Source organism: Scardinius erythrophthalmus, assembly GCF_964197995.2.
Source record: "Scardinius erythrophthalmus genome assembly, chromosome: 7".
Classification (NCBI taxonomy): Eukaryota; Metazoa; Chordata; class Actinopteri; order Cypriniformes; family Leuciscidae; genus Scardinius; species Scardinius erythrophthalmus.
The window spans coordinates 40,640,585-40,658,065 of record NC_138227.1 but is presented as its reverse complement, the minus strand read 5'-3'; the positions used below and the strand labels follow the sequence as shown (position 1 = coordinate 40,658,065).

General features: G+C 36.2%; 1 protein-coding gene across 1 annotated transcript; it reads right to left on the bottom strand.

The window, feature by feature from the left end:
• Nucleotides 1-285: 285 nt before the first annotated feature.
• Nucleotides 286-16,656, bottom strand: sbds (SBDS ribosome maturation factor). The gene is made up of 5 exons (XM_081370429.1): nt 16,338-16,656; nt 13,904-14,033; nt 13,557-13,757; nt 11,257-11,421; nt 286-692 (listed from the first exon to the last, which is right to left on the bottom strand). The coding sequence occupies exons 1-5, from the start codon at nt 16,463-16,465 to the stop codon at nt 564-566; spliced, it is 753 nt and encodes a 250-aa protein (XP_081226555.1). The 5' UTR covers nt 16,466-16,656; the 3' UTR covers nt 286-563.
• Between the last annotated feature and the right edge of the window lie 825 nt (nt 16,657-17,481).

The window sequence follows — 17,481 nt, the reverse complement described above, 5'->3', positions numbered from 1 at the left end:
GAAAGCCCTCTTAGTTGCATCTATATATTTATTGTTTTCTATTATCATTTTTTTAACCATTTTTGGCCAGGAAAGATTTTATTCGTGAAACTTCAGTATCACATGAATTCATGTTTAAGTGATCCAATTAAGTAGCCTCAACGTGATTTTATATCGTTCCCGGACAGAATTCATTTCATATATTTTCCTTACATCATTCAATTATAAAACTAGCTAACTGATAAACTATAAGAAGGATTCTCTGGCACCAAATGAGCAAAATGAGCATTAAAATGATAACATTGGTGACAATGCTTCATTGCATATTTTAATGTATATTATTATTATTTCTCTTATTAATCTAACAATTCAAATTTTCACAGAAAATAAATTATTGCAACCATGCAAAATGTTGTCTTTTTAGGAACAGTTTTAAATTATTTACCAATTTAGAATTGTTGCTAAAGCCTGTTCCAGTTGCAAAAATACTGATGCAAAAAGTGTTATAACTCATTAAAAAAGGCTCTCCATGTAAAATGAATCGGCAATAGTTTAATGTGTTGAAGCAGGTGAAGATGAAGAGGTTATTCCAGTTTCTCGTCTCCTTCCTCCACATCTTTGAGACTGAGCACCTCCAGTGTTCCCTTTCCTTTAGTCTCACAGCGGATCAGCTCATCAATTTCACGGAAGCAACCTGGATCTATCAAACACACCTGAAAAGGCAGGAAACACCATTACCTTAACTCAAACAAAAGGGAAAAATATATAATACCAAGATTTAATCTATATATATATATATATATATCACTGATTCTTGAGATAAGGGACAAAAGTACTTTTGAAAAGTGACAAACAAAAAATCGATACTACATTCATTTGAATTGGATATCTTCATAAACACGGGTCTCATCTATCATACTATGAAAAGGAACAGGTTTTTTATTTAACCACTTTTTATAAAAATTGACATTTACTCACTTAGTAACCTGACATTTGTCAACTCCGTCTGACACATGAAAATGTTTTTTTTTGTGTGTTTGATCAATTCAACAACACTGTAAAGTCTTTAAGTGTGTAGAAATGGTGTGCCTTAGCAAGGTTAAGTGATAAATTGCGTTGTATACACTTTTAATATTATTTTACATTGTTTTTGAATTAGCCATTTTAAATTACCTTCATTTAGTTTACTAATTTTTTAATTTTTAAAATATACATTCAGTGGTTTTGTGCACAAGACACTGATGCATGTAGATAAGTTGGTGTTTTAATGTATGAACACACTTAATCGAACAAAAGAAACATACCTTTTTATATAAAAATGAAAAACCTCCATCTTACGGTGTTGACACACAAATGACGGTGTTGACACACAAATGACGGTGTTGACAAACTAATCGAGAATAAAACTGATTAAAGATATTTACCTAGTTTTGACATGGCAAAGGGAGAGAGTATCAAGGGAAAGGGTATCAAACTTCATACAAAGAGTACCTGGTGTCAGGATCTTGGCACACATGAAAATGTCAAAATGTTCCTGGTATCAAAAGAAAAAAGCAAATGTATCTGGAGGTCCTCTGTTGGTCGTCTATACTGAACAACACGTTTGTTTTTGCCCCCATTCTTCATGATCTGAACTCAAAGATCTAAGACTTTTTCTATGTACACAAAAGGCCTATTTCTCTCAAATATTGTTCAGAAATCTGTCTAAATCTGTGTTAGTGAGCACTTCTCCTTTGCGGAGATAATCCATCCACTTCACAGGTGTGGCATATCAAGATGCTGATTAGACAGCATGATTATTGCACAGGTGTGCCTAAGGCTGGCCAAAATAAAAGGCCACTAACCGATATGGATTTTTTAGTGCCGATACCGATTTTTTTTCGCCTTAGCCTTAGCCGATGACCGATACGGGGTGCCGATTTTCTTGGGCCGATATTTGGAGCCGATACTGCTTTTGCTCACTCAATTTAAATCATAAAAATGACACAATGATGATAACAAATGTTACAAGTCTCAAATAAAAATAAGGAACATTTATTGAACTAAAAAAAAAACAATATTTGACAAATATTAAAAACATGTGAGGTAGAACAAGTAAAAAAAAGTTCAGTGCTAAAATTATTGAAAATAAATAATAAGCATAATTCAAATTCTTTAAGTAAATTCTGAAAATAAATATTTAAGCATGAATAAAATAATTACACTATTGCACACAGTAGCAACAAGCAAGCAGCATAATAAACGTCTGTCGTTGCTATGCAGCCATGAACTGCGCTCTCCATGATGACATGGAGGAAGAAGGACTAATTTATTTCCTGCCCTTTACGAATATATTTATGGAGATGAGAAATAAAAACCCGCCCTGTCCAGCTATGATCAGCTGTTCGGCCGATCTTTCGATGTTGTCGTATTATTCCACCACGCTTGCGGCATTCTGAAAAGTTGAGATGTTTTTATATCGATGCGGCGCGAACGCGCTTGGAAAAAACGAGCCCGTCGCTTCCATAATGAGCGTGCATACCGCGCGCCTACATTTGAAATAACGAACTTGAGCACGCAAAAGACGCGATATGTGAACAGGCCCTAAAAAGTTTCGATGTTTTCATCTCACCACGGCATAGGAGCGCCTGGACAAACGAGCGCGATGTGTCGCAACCGCGTCGCTGCTTTTATGATCACACGTCCAAACCTCAGCCAGGTGGTCGCTGAATAAAACTCCCACAAATATCACGGAACAACGTCGGCATTATTTAATCCTATGACCAGTGTTCGTAACAGCTGCCGTATGCATATGGATAGCCTCAAACTTAGCTATTTGCAGCTCCCTAAATACAATGACAAGCAGTTTTATAGATGAGGCATTCGCGTTTTCCATTTGGACCCACAAACTTGCTTAGTTGCACGCACATATAGAGCAACGTGTTTCCACTTTTAAAGTGTATGTCAATATTTCAGCTAAGTCAAACAGTTAAAAGATGCTTTGAAAGTTTAAAACTTGCCATTGTCTTGAAGAGGCTTCCAGCACTCTGCTAGTGTGGGAGGGGCAGTGCATGGGCTGTGCGTGAACTGCAGCGTCTCCAGCAACACAGAGCTGCCCACGGACGCCTGTCTGTAAATAATGCTGGGAAAAAACTATCGGCGAACGCAGCAGCCGCGTATCGGCCGATGCCAATACACGTCAAACCCGCAAATATCGGCCCGATTTATCTAAAATGTGCAGTTTTACTGTATTGAGGGGGTCTGAAAACCAGTCAGTATCTGGTGTGACCACCATTTGCTTCACGAAGTGCAACATCTCCTTCGCATAGAGTTGATCAGGTTGTTGATTGTGGCATGTGGAGTGTTTGTCCACTCCTCTTCAATGGCTGTGTGAAGTTGCTGGATATTGGCAGGACCTGGAACACGCTGTTGTATACGCGATCCAGAGCATCCCAAACATGCTCAATGGGTGACATGTCCAGTAACTATGCTGGACATGCAAGAACTTGGATGTTTTCAGCTTCCAGGAATTGTGTACAGACCCTTGCAACATGGGGCCGTGCGTTATCATGCTGCAACATGAGGTGATGGTCGTGGATGAATGGCATAACAATGGGCCTCAGGATCTCGTCACGGTATCTCTGTGCATTCAAAATGCCATCAATAAAATGCACCTGTGTTCGTTGTCCATAACATACGCCTGCCCATACCATAACCCACCGCCACCATGGGCCACTCGATCCACAACGTTGACATCAGCAAACCGCTCACCCACACAATGCCATACAATGCTGTCTGCCATCTGCCCTGTACAGTGAAAATCAGGATTCACCCGTGAAGAGAACACCTCTCCAAAGTGCCAGATGCCATCGAATATGAGCTCTTGCCCACTCAAGTCGGTTACAACGCGGACTGCAGTCAGGTCGAGACCCCGATGAGGACAACGAGCATACAGATGAGCTTTCCTGAGACGGTTTCTGACAGTTTGTGCAGAAATTCTTTGGTTATGAAAACCGATTGTTGCAGCAGCTGTCTGGGTGGCCGGTCTCAGAAGATCATGGAGGTGAAGATGCTGGATGTGGAGGTCCTGGGCTGGTGTAGTTACACGTGGTCTGCGGTTGTGAGGCCGGTTGGATGTACTGCTAAATTCTCTATAATTCTCTACGGTTAATGGTAGAGAAATGAACATTCAATTCACAGGCAACAGCCCTGGTGGACATTACTGCTGTCAGCATGCCAATTGCACGCTCCCTCAAAACTTGCAATATCTGTGGCATTGTGCTTTGTGATAAAACTGCACATTTTAGGCCTAGTCCACACGGACAGGGGTATTTTTATAACTGGAGTTTTTCCTCCTGTGTTTTAAAAAAAAATCCCGTCCACACATACTCTGTTTAAAAGAAATGTCCGCCTAAATGAAAACGCAAAAACACGCTATCAAGCACTGTCAAGAGCATGCCACACCAGCAGGCGGCGATATAACCCTAATCGTAAAGCCACGTTGACCAATCAGAAGCCTGAATCTGAAGAAAAAACCCCGGTTTTACTGTCTACACACAACACTGCAACCGGCGTTTCTGAAAATCCTCACCCCGGCAGGGGTTTTCAAAAATGTTCGGTTTCAGTGACCTGATACTGTGTTTCCGTGTGGACGAACGGCCGAACCGCGTAAAAAAAAAAGTCACGGTTATAAAAATACCCGTGTCCATGTGGACAAGGCCTTAGAGTGGCCTTTTATTGTGGCCAGTCTAAGGCACACCTGTGCAATAAACGTGCTGTCTAATCAGCATCTTGATATGCCACACCTGTGAGGTGAATGGATTATCTCCGCAAAGGAGAAGTGCTCACTAACACAGATTTGTGAACAATATTTGAGAGAAATAGGCCTTTTGTGTACATAGAAAAAGTCTTAGATCTTTGAGTTCAGCTCATGAAAAATGGGGGCAAAAACAAAAGTGTTGCGTTAATAATTTTGTTCAGTGTATATTTGAACTAAAATGTAAATCTAACAAATGATTTGCAAGAGGACACAATAGGCTGAGAGCTAACTAAAAATACTTTTTTATTAAAGTTATTATGTGGCATTTGGGTATATTAAGATATTTTAAGTCAATCAACATGTATACTTAGATCATATTATCATGTTATGTAGTTGTTATACATTACTTAATGAGTCCTCGGAAGCACTTTTCCACTCCGTCAGCTTACATGTCAACACCGTCAGACAAAATATCTGACAGAGTTGACAAAACAACATGTTTTTTCAACTTAATCACGTCTAATAAATGGTAGCCATTTTTATTTTCCTCAGTTGCCAGCTGCCATTAAACTAAACAAAACTACCAATTTTTATTTCAAAATTCTTGATTGAAATCATCCCTACTTTGAAGACAGTGTTGACACATAAAAGCTGTGACCACAGGGATTTCAACTTGTTTGCTGAATATATATATAAAAAAGTAAACTTACGAGACCATGTGTTGGACTGCTGCATTCATCAACAGATAGAAGTCAAAGGGGGTCCTCGGGGTTAAGTTGACCAAAATATGCCTGATTTATTTAGAATTTGAAACATTTCTGACGGAGTTGACATGAATTGATGACAGATTTTGAAAGGCTATTGTTAATGTATAAAATAATGCAATGTTCACTTTAAGTATTTTGTGATATTTTATTAAGCCATCCAATTAACCTCATATTCATATTTGTGCATTTTGGGCATTTTAAAACACTTTTTTTTTGCATTTTGATTTTGTGACCTCTATGGAGGACGAGTTCATTTGCATGGGCTTTCATAGTGCAGTGCCGGTATTTTATAAAATTCTATGAAATAATATAAATATATACAAAACTAAGGGTCTAAACATACACAAGTCTTTCATATCCAACTTTTAAAGCCTTTTAAATTAAATAATTTATTGTTTTTTAAGGCAAATTGCAACATTTTGATGGGGGACATGTTTTGTCCCTTATCTCAAGAATCAGTGATATATATATATATATATATAAACACCGGTTTATAATAGCATATGCATTTCCAGTATGTGATATTTAGATGCCACATTAAATCTGCCTAATCTATCTAGTCTTTTATTTCCATTTATTTCCATCCGGGGCGCTGTTGACCTCGGGAGGGCCGAACCCTCTGTCCTTCTTAGTAAGATCATTACAATTTGAGGTTCAGTACACTGAAAATGAACTGTATTTAAATTCATGAATGAATCCGAAATGGCAATGAATGACAAAAGATAGCAACAGACGGGACTTTTTTTTTTTTTTTTTTATAGAAGTGCATTAAATTATATGTAATGTGTATGCGTTTCTTTGTCCTTCATTTTATTACAAATTTTTAACTTGATCTTTTTATAAATGTTTACTTATAAATATTTGAAGACTACGTAGTGTTTAAATGTATTTTTTATAATTATTGTCATAAATATCGGTAACACATCAGTACAGTAATGTGTCATTAATTAACATTAACCCTCTGGTCCTCTTCGTTTAGGAGTCACACTTGTCTTAAAATGTAACTTTTTTTTTTTTTCAGGAAAACCAATGTAATATATTTTTGTTCAATAATATTTTTTGATTATTATTTAGAATTTTGAAAGGTTTCTATGGTACTATGCAATAATTATACAATTTTTATGAGCTATTTTTTTCCATTAGAATTATTATTATTGTATTTTTTTTTTTTCAATAAATGCAACATTTCACATTAAAATAGAGTGCAGGCCTTTAAAATCCATTTTTTAAAGTGAGAAAAGCACCATCCAGTGGCATTTAAAAATTAATGGATGTAATGTCGTGTAACCGCCTGTAGGCTATACTGTAGCTCCCTATATAAATACATAGACAGGCTTTTTGATTCCCACTGTTTTCTCCATTTTTTTGTTAGTTTTTTTTATTTAGATATACATTTAGACATTCTAAAAGACTACTTTTTGTCAAGGTTTAGGTATTTTTGTTAGATAAGTATCAGGTTTTGCAATATGATTACAATCAAACAATAATATTTGGTTAGAAAGGGAACACAATGAAAGCATTTTTGTTACTCAGTATTTGATCATTAAAAAATGAACAAAATAAGGGATGGATAGTGATAATTCAAAACACTTTATACAGACATTTTGCAATTAATTGGTATTTTATTCAGTTTAATTCTGTAAGTGGTAATAAAACTTAAGAAGGGAACCGCAATTACGATCTAACAGCTAAAAAATAATAAAATAACAACAGCAAACAATCATTATCAAACTGTAGGTTAAAAAACAGGAATAATAATGTAATAAAATAATTACAGTTTGTATGTATATAGTTAAAATAATATTTATTATTATGTATTGTTGCATTATGCAACAAATATCAGGAACACCTATTAGGCTAAAATAAGAGCAAACACAATTATTATTTGTGTGTGTGTGTGTGTGCATTTGAGCGAGAGAGTCTCTTTTGTATTTTTTCATTTATTGATTTTATTTTGCATATTCTCAAAATTTGCTGTTGCAGTCAGTCTTACCAGTTCATTTCTCTGTATGTGTGTGTTTGTGTGCGTGTGTGTGTGTGTGTGTGTGGGGGTGGGGGGGTGTCTTATTTGCAGTCTTGATGTTTTAGAGTGTCACCCCTTCATTGCTGTGCACTTTTTTGCACAGTGGCTGATTTGTATTTTGTACCACCAAAAGTTTCTCTGAGTTTTCGTATTTCCCATTCATTTCCTATGTCGGTCATTTTTGACTGCGAAGGAGACAAGTGTTTTTTTTTTTTTTTTTTTTTTTTACAACCCTTTAACATATCCGATTTGTTTGTGTGTTCACATAGCTAATACAACAAAAGTCACCAAGTGTCATCCCATTCCGATGAAGCAAAAAAAAAAAAAAAAAAAAAAATTAAAACAATTCAAAACCTAAAAGTGTTCGGTCATTTTTGACCGAAGAGGACCAGTATTAACTAACAAACTAACATTGAGCAATTCATTTGTTACAGTATTTATTCATCTTTATTGTTAGTTAATAAAAGAGAAATACTAAATTGATGCTAAAAATCACAAAAAAGTTGCATCTTTGTTATTTAAAAGTTTAAGTTCATTTAACACACCACTGCTAAACATATTAAACTCACTTATCAACTCGTCGGTTGTTGGACTAAATTGAGTCGATTAGTTCAGGGGTTTTCAAAGTGGGGGCCGCGGGGCGCCAGGGGAGCCGCAGGAAGTTGGAAAAAAAAAGCGGGAAAAAAGTTAAAAAAATATATATATAAAATATTAAATATTTGCTAATATGAGTATTGTTATGAAATAACATTATAATAATTTGTTGCATAGCCTATCTGAACATTATACTTTTAAGAGATGAACTGATTGATCGGCTAGTGACAAGAATTGGACGATTTTCACGTGATTTTCAGTCTGACATATGCCGATTCAAATGCACTCGGGCGCCGCATGAATAACATCGCGCAACATCAGCATCACACATGCACACAGAACGCACATGTAGGAAACCTTGTGAACAGGGTTCGAATTATGATTTCATCTTTGTGGGGGTCTCTTAAAAAAAAAAAAAAAAGTAGCCTATGAGCAGGGGCGGTGTAGCTTAACCCCTTAGCTGTCACCCCCCTTTTTGAGAATTTACATTAAAATGCACTATTCAAGCTTAAATGGTTGTAATTCAAGAATGCTTTGGAGTATAGACCTAAGTTTGGTCTTGTTTTAAAGGTAAAAAATAGCAGATTGTTGTTGAAGTGAAAGCACTTCAAAAAATTAAAGTATGAAAAAGTTATGGAAGTTTAAATTTACATTAAATCAAATATAATTTATTTAATATTTTTATTTTATATAAAATATATATTTTACAAAATATGTTTTACAAAAAAATTACTATAAAATCAAAGCCAAATATCTAACCAAGTTGTGTTCCAAATTTGAAGTTGATATCACAAAAAATGAAGTTCCCATGAGATTTTGTTTAGGCGTATTACCAAAAATAGCCACCGGGTGTCATTGAATTTTACTGTATGCATTCTACCATAACAAATTAATAAATTTCTGTCCAAATATCACTTCTGTCATAAAATATGGAACCTTGAGACTCAGACCTTTCTGACAATATGTGTTTTGTCAAGATTAGAAAATATTTTGATCATAAATTATGAAACATAAGGATGCCCAAAAGGGGAGGAGCCTGATAAAATAATTTAGAGTACCGTTTCTATGGTAACACAATGTCCAATTTCAAAACAGTTTTCACAGGATGAATTCTGAGATCATAAGCTTTCAAATGATACCTAATTTATGATAACTAATAAAATATGTAATATAATAAAAAAAAGCGATAAAAAAATATAATACAATATTTTAGAGGATAATATATATATTATACTTTTTAGAAGATAATATTATTTTATTATTTTTTATTGACAAATACTAGATTATATATTTTCTAATGAAATTTTAGCATAAAAACCAACATATCAATTATTAAAAGTGGGTGCGTCAACTTTTTGTGACGAAGGTCAGAACTCCTGTTATTACGTAGATTTTTTGAGGTGCACTCTTGTCATAAATTCATCTATTTCTGTTCCTACATAATTTATAACAAAAAAACAGTCCTAAATATCTATTTAGGAGTCTTAGAACTTTCCAACGATATATAGTTTGTCATAATTAGATTAGGATTAAATAGTAATATAGGGAAGTAAAGTTAGGCGTCCCGTATACGGGACGGTGACAGTTTTAATAATGTAATATAAAAATATAAAAATTTGTAAATATAATACAAATTTAATAAAAAAAAAAAGCGTTGGTAACACAATTCAATTTAAATAGTACATTTGGTTTAATTTGTCTTCAAATTCAGATACACGCGTGTACTTAAGTGGTCTAGTGGTAGAACTTTTGCCAAGCGTGTCAGAGGTTCTGGGTTCGAATCCGTACTCGTATAGGTTTTTTTTTCTTTTCTTTTTATCAAATCCGATTATGTTTATCAGTGGTTGTATATCAGGCAGAGACACATTTATGTGCATTTTGTTTTGTAATTTCACTGGAACGAATAGAGAGTCTCCACAACGGATTGAAGAGCGCGTCCGAGTGAAGAATGCGCGAGCCACAAACAAACACAGTATCCGCGCCACTGATCGCAGCGGCAACGAGCACTTTGATCACTTGATTTAAGCATAAGGATGTATTGTAGTGTGATGACGATCCGAGATCCCGTGAGATCCATGTGTTTGGCATCTTGTCCTATCTTTTAAGTCATGCTACAGTAGTCTGAAGGAAAAAGTTCTTTATTTGTAATTTAAAATAATGGTGCTGATGATTTTTAGAGACCCCCACAGGTATATGATTTTACTGCTTTCATGGGAGCTCATCCTCTCTCTATGGGAGCTCAGCTCCCACTGGCTCCCACGTAATTCGAACCATGCTTGTGAATTATGGCCGTTTCAGACCGCGAGCGGCGCAATTTTTTTTTCGGCGTGCATGTTCAGTGAGTGCATTCACACCGCGAGCAGGAGCAGCGCGTGAGCGTCAAGCAGGAGCGTCGACTCGCATGAGCAGAAGTGAAGCGGAGGGTTTCGGCGCCGAGTCTATTTTTGCTGCACTGCTCACGCTCAATTAAAGTGAAAGCACACTTTTGATGGACAAAATAAATATGATTTCACACAAAAAGTACCTAAAATGCACAGAATTTGCATGTAGTGTGTTTGAACAAGAACTGGAGTAGGCTATGTCAGAAAAGAAAATGAAGACAAAAATATTTATAGAAAATGTATCCATTTAAACTTGTTTTTATTAATCAGTTTGGGTAAAAGTGGTGTTTTATATATATATATATATATATATATATATATATATATATATATGATTTGTGTGTGCTGTAAAGTGGTTAGAAAAAATGAAATCAGAATCGGCTAAAATCTGTATCGGCAGGTCAAACTCAATGAAAAATCGGAATCTGCCTTGAAAATTGTAATCGGTGCATCTCTACAATCAATCTGGTATCAAACACCATCACATAATCTGATGTTCACCTAGATGTTTTATTTATTTATTTCTACACGTGCCGTAGTATTGTCAATGGGTTCAGTAACACATCCTGCAAAAGGGGGGCCTTGGCCAGAACCTAGTGGTATTTGGGGGGCCTTGGCATGGAAAAGTTTGGGAACCCCTGGATTAGTTGATCATGCTGGCATATCCCTCGTTTATAGACCAATAATATCTGCTTAAATATTTGGTTACGTCCTTGACATCTAGTGTGTAAAACTAAATGAATGAATTAATAAATTGACCCGAAAGACTCTTACCATTTCAAGCTGATCATCAAAGTCCTCGTCCTCCACTGCCTTTATTAACGGTCTGAGCTTTTCTTTCAGTCTCTTCCCATCCTTGGCTGGCAAGACGAAGCGCAGCCGCATGTGAGCTCTCTGAATCTGAATGGACTCCTTCAGCTGCTTGATGACCTCAAGAGCCTGGAGGGGCGGCACTGACCTTCATCAGTATCACAGTCTCAGACTCTCAGGGGCCGTCTGCACGACACCGTTTTCAACTAAACACGTTAAACTTTTTATGCATTTTGGCCTTTCATTAACACGAAAACGGCATATTGTGTGCCTGAAAACACAAACTTTTGAAAACGGGTTTCAAAGTGCAAGCTTTTGAAAGCGGTCTCCGTGAAAACAACAAAAACTCGAATCTCTGAAGACGATGATGCACATGTGTATTACGTGTTCAGTCTAAAACGCAGAATACAGTGTTTTTAGTCGTTTTCGCAGATCATGTGAATGAGGATCGTTTTGACAATGGTGTCTTTCTCTACGTGGAAAACTCAAAGGAAAAACTTCTCAGTTTTAAGCGTATCGTTGTCGTGTAAACGTACCCTTTAGAGACCATATTACTATCAACCAGGGCTTGACATTAACACCCGCCAACCGTGTGGATTTCAGCAGTGGCGTGTAACGCAATCACTCCTACTAGCCAATTTGTGTATTGCGCATAATTTTACTCATTCCCACAGATTTTGGGTTCACACCCAAAGTTTGAGCGCATAAAGCCACCACTAAGAACTAAATTGAGTTCATTTGCACAGCTTATAGCGCTTAAACAGTCGAATACACACAAAATAATGACAAAAAGCTGGTCTTGGCGAATATTCACGTAAACGGTCAGTTATGTTTTAAGTGAAAGTAAACAGTTGAGAAAGAAAACGCACGCGTAACAGTATAATGGATCTGTGCATCGGGTCTTAAAGTGACAGCAGCCTAATAAACCTGCTGCCAAATTATGAGATAATATATGAAAAATATCTATATCGCAGTTCAATGTCAAAATTGTGGCCAGTGAAAATGCTGATTGGCTAGTAACTTTACCACTAGCCACAGTAGCTGGTGAGTGAAAGTTAATGTCAAGCCCTGCTATCAAACGTTACAAACAACCATCATTTGATGTTAGCGACCTCTTCAGTGATGTGCAGCTAAACATTTCACAGATCGTCACATGATCAAGTAAGGAATAATTGACGACAGGCCGTTGAATTATTAGAAAAATAATGCACACCCGAGGTGGTAATGCGGTCACGACGCGAAGCGGAGTGGCCGTTCACCTCGGGTGTGCATTATTTTTCTAATAATTCAACGGCCTGAAGTCAATTATTCCGCTTATACTGCAGTTACCACACCTCGAAACATTGTTCAGATTATGTATTTCAAGACGTTTGTAAAGTTTTTGTCATTAAAACGCTCTTGTATGTAGGACTAATTTCTTACGCATCTAATCCAAAGCCTCCGTTGCTAATTCCAAAACGTCATTTTAGAGTTAGTAACGGAGGTTTGAGCCACTGATAGCAGACTAATGCTGGGGACACACGACTAGCTGACACATTCTCTGACTGTTTTCATCGACTGCAGCAGATTTTAAACACCGACTTTGAACACAGACTGAACGCGCTGAACACGCGATTGGGCATGATCAGTCATACGTATCAAATTACATTCATAACCGGCCTTAAAGTGTGTCCCCAGTTATTAATGCAGTTATTAGAGAGAGAGATGTTGCAATAATGAGACAGAAAAGCATGTGCGTCAATATTATTATTATTTATTTATTAATTCAATTCCTTTTAATTAATTCGAATTCACTTTTTTTTCTATTATTGACAGATGACAGACTAGCCAAATAAATGAAACACAAAGCCCTTTTAACAAGTAGGCCTATCAATAATTATTTATTTGTTATATTATCTGCAATAATAATCTGTGCTGCAGGACTATCCATTTATTTAGCCTATTCAGTTTAATTTTCTATTGATTATAGATAGGACTACATACTTTATTCAAATTAAACTGCATGTTTCCATTGATTGTGAAGCTAGACGTTGAAAATTGCAGATCAAGCGCATGCGGCTAAATGCTTTTTCTTGTTATGAATTGTATCCTATTTTCCGTTATTGCCGTTAACTACGCGAAGTGATATAGAACTGTAATGCGGTCAAGACCTGCCTGGAACTACTTTAGCTGTGCGTTTCCCTGAAAATAATGCACACCTTAGAACGTTCGTCAACCAATCAGATTCAAGTATTCAACTGCCCTGTAGTATAAGGTCTACTGACCTGCTGTTTAGTGCTTTTGTTTGCCTTGACGGAGAAGTGAATGTCCTTCATCGCTCTCTCTATAAGGCTGACTGTGTAGGGGCGTTTGGTCTCAGGATTCACACATTTTTCTGCCACGATAGTTGCAATATCACGAAACATCTGTTCCAGCTGACTCTGTCGTTCCCTGTCTGACACCTGTAGTTCTCCTTTAGATAAAATCTGAAAATAAAAGTCAAAACAACCAATTTATGTAGAAACATTTAAGGATTGGTAGAAAACATGTGTCAACTGAATACACTGTTATAATGATGAAAACAATCATCTTATTATGAAGCACACAGATCATACAGAGTCCGTAAATTGACCTGTTTGCATATCTCTGTCAAGTCATCTGTGCCAAAAGCGTTCGACAGGTCCTCTTTCTTCGCCACTTGACCCTTAGACACATTCACAAACACTGTGTTTGTCTGCAGGACTTCATCAAGATCTTTCTCCCTGTAAGTACAGTTGATTTGTGTGTTACATTAATGTCACTTAAGAAAATTATTAAAGGTCCCGTTGCATGCGATTCCATGTTTCAAACTTTAGTTAGTGTGTAATGTTGCTGTTAGAGCATAAATAATATCTGTAAAATTATAAAGCTCAAAGTTCAATGCCAAGCGAGATATTTTATTTAACAGAAGTTGACTACAAAAAACGGCTCGATTGGACTACACCCCTCTACATCCTGCATTGGTGACATCACCAGAACCGTTTCTTGACTAACCTCCGCCCACAGGAATGCTCCCTCAACTCTACTGGCTATTTGCGCACTTCTTATAACTTAGCCTACTGTGTTTACTCAGCTCTTACGGTGATTTTCTGAAGTAAAACTGACGCTTCATCTTTTGTGTGATGTACAATAAACTTTATTAAACTCATCAGTACATGTTTGATCATCATTCAGACAGCAGACTTGTAGGCTATTAATAAATAATGGATACATAGCCTACAAGCAGATGACAAATACGTTATAATAACCGTAATTAAACTACTAAACCATACCTGTTTCATCTCTATACAGCAATCTGACTCTGTAGGCATTATTGTCCGACTCGAAATGAACGCCGTTACTGAGAGTTTCTGATATTATCATCATTCCGTGAGATGAATTTGTCCTGACAGACTGAGCACGAGCTCATGAAGCTCCGCCCCCTGTGTCGTCCAGCAGCACCTCATTTGCATTTAAAGGGGACACACTGAAACGGCTCGTTTTTCTGAGCCCCAAAAAATGTCAATTTAAACATGCTGTAAAAAATGATCTGTTGGGTATTTTGAGCTCAAACTTCACATACACACTCTGGGGACATCAGAGACTTATTTTACATCTTGTGAAAAGGGGCATAGAACGGGACCTTTAATTGTTATACCCAGTGATCATGAAATTCCATCAAATGACGTTACAAATCCCTTTCCCAAATAGGAGTTTGTGGGTTGATAAAAGCTATCAATTAACTGCATCATAAGGAGTCAGATTAAAATAAATTAAAAGTATATCACTATACAGCTTTTCATATAGAAAAAGACTGTTTGAGTTTTTAGACCGAAAAGCACAGTGTGTTCATTTACACACGTACAGCTTGAGGGTTTAGAATTTGTCAGTGAAGAATTCAGGACATAATTATTAGTAACTTAGTGAATAAAATATAACTATATATATATTTTTTTATATTTTTTTTTTTTTTATTGTACCATACAATAGTCATATATTTCGGTCTTCTTTTTTTTTTTTTTTTTTACAATTAGAGGTTATATTAATAACATTGAATACTTTCTTGAATATCATTATTATAAATTATCATTATCATTATTATTAATATTGTCTGGGTTCCTAAAAACACCAGTGTGAAAGTGATGTGGTTTTCCGATACACACACTTGATTGTTTCCGCACAGAGTCTATTTTTGCTGAAGAAGTACATTTACATACACCAAACTTTACAGATTTATCTTCTGAAGCCGGTTTTTACAAAGGGGGTTAGTTCATATATAATTTGATTGTTTTATGACTAATACTTTACTACTAATACTTTATTACTAGTATACTAATACTACTTTGAAAATTCTTTTTTTTTTTTTTTCTGGTCTTTTGACAGTATTTTCAGATTTCGGAGTGTTACAAATTTGATATCCAAAATCTCCTCTGTAAAAAAAAATAAATAAAAAAAATAATTTTTAACCTGACTTCATCCAATGTTCAGATTTCTGTTCTATAAATGTATGCAAATTAGTGCATATTTAAACATAACATTTCAGAAAACTTGTAATACAAAACATGTTTGCAATTAATGTATTCAATATGCTGTAGTTGTTGTATTAGTTGTTTTTTTTTAACATATTACACGTGTGTCTTGCCTTAAACGTGAATACGTATATGAAAGATTGTATAATTGTACAGTGTAAAAGACACGTTTGGATTTGAAATAAAAAATAATGACTAAATGTTGTGTTTGTAGCTGCGCACTGCAAATGCGTCATGAGTGAAAACACGACGAGCGCATGCGCACTGCAGAGTATATGCGTGAACCAGACTGTAGAAAACACGTTGGTACCATAGTGTGAACACTATTATTACTACTATTACTACTATTTCTATCTAATATCAACTAAACAAAACAAAACAAAACCAATCAAAAGTACGCAATAAAAATCAAATAGTGATATATCAGTAATTTAAAACTTTAACACTGTTATAATAGCTATAATAACAGAATAAACACATTAAAAAAAAATCATAATGAATTTTTCATTACAGACTCACGCTCCAGATCTCCAGCTCATCACTTTGTTTTTATAACAGGCTATTTCAAATCGTTTCCCTCCTTTCTTCATCCTCACGACGGCAACATTTGTTAGCCTGATCTGGTTTGTAGGTGTAAATATTGACATGTTTGATTATGTTCAGCTCAACGCGGTGCTCCAGTGCTCCGTTTCTTCCTGCCTGCTCTTCCTCGCACGCAAACCTGGCGATTATCTGCGAATCCTCGCAGCAGCGACTCCTGGAGGACTGGCACGATGCGCTGCTACATCAATAAGAGATTGAGAGGGGGACGCAATGCAGTGCAACAGATCTCTGCTGCATGCAGAGGCGCTTCTAGTCTCCATCAGTAGGTAGCCTACTGGAGCACAGCTCCATTAAAAGTATTTCAAAGTCCTTCTGCTAGTACACGAAAACATGCAGATACAGTGACACCAGGGGTGCCGTGCCAGGTCTGCATAACAGAACCAGCACGATCAAAAATAGCTAATCAAAAAGACTTAACAAAATAGCCCAAACTAGCCCAAATATCAATATTAACGAGACAAGAAATTAAGAGACATACGATTAAGAGTGAATGTGTGCATATATATATATATTTTTTTTTAATGTGCAAATACTTCAAATGATTACTTTATAATAACAAGACCTAGGACTTTTACCATTCTTATTTCTATCTCTTTATTTCCTTAAATGTTTTTGAATATTTTAATAATTAATAATATTTTTTTAAATTCATTATTTCTTATTAATTCCTATATTATTATTCCTTATTGAAATCATAATAAAAAAAAAAGCATTAGGGGCACCCAGGGGACCCCGTGAAGCTGGAAGTAGGGCAACGCCGGTAAGGGGAAGCAGGGGTTTGCACAGTTGCACTGATTGCACAGACTCTGTGCAAAGTCAGGGAGGAAGAAGAACAAGTCCTAATGGTCGCACCGGCCCAACCAGTCTTGGTTCTCGGAGCTCGCACTGATGGCTTGGGCTCCTCCCTGGCAGATTCCCCTAAGGACCTTCTTTCTCAGAGGCAGGGCACAAATGAAAAGTTAAGGTTTTCCAATTACTTACCCTTAACTAACCCAGGTATGTCACATAACCTGCTTTCTGGAATACCCCCAGGACTGCTATGTAATGGAGCATCAGTAAT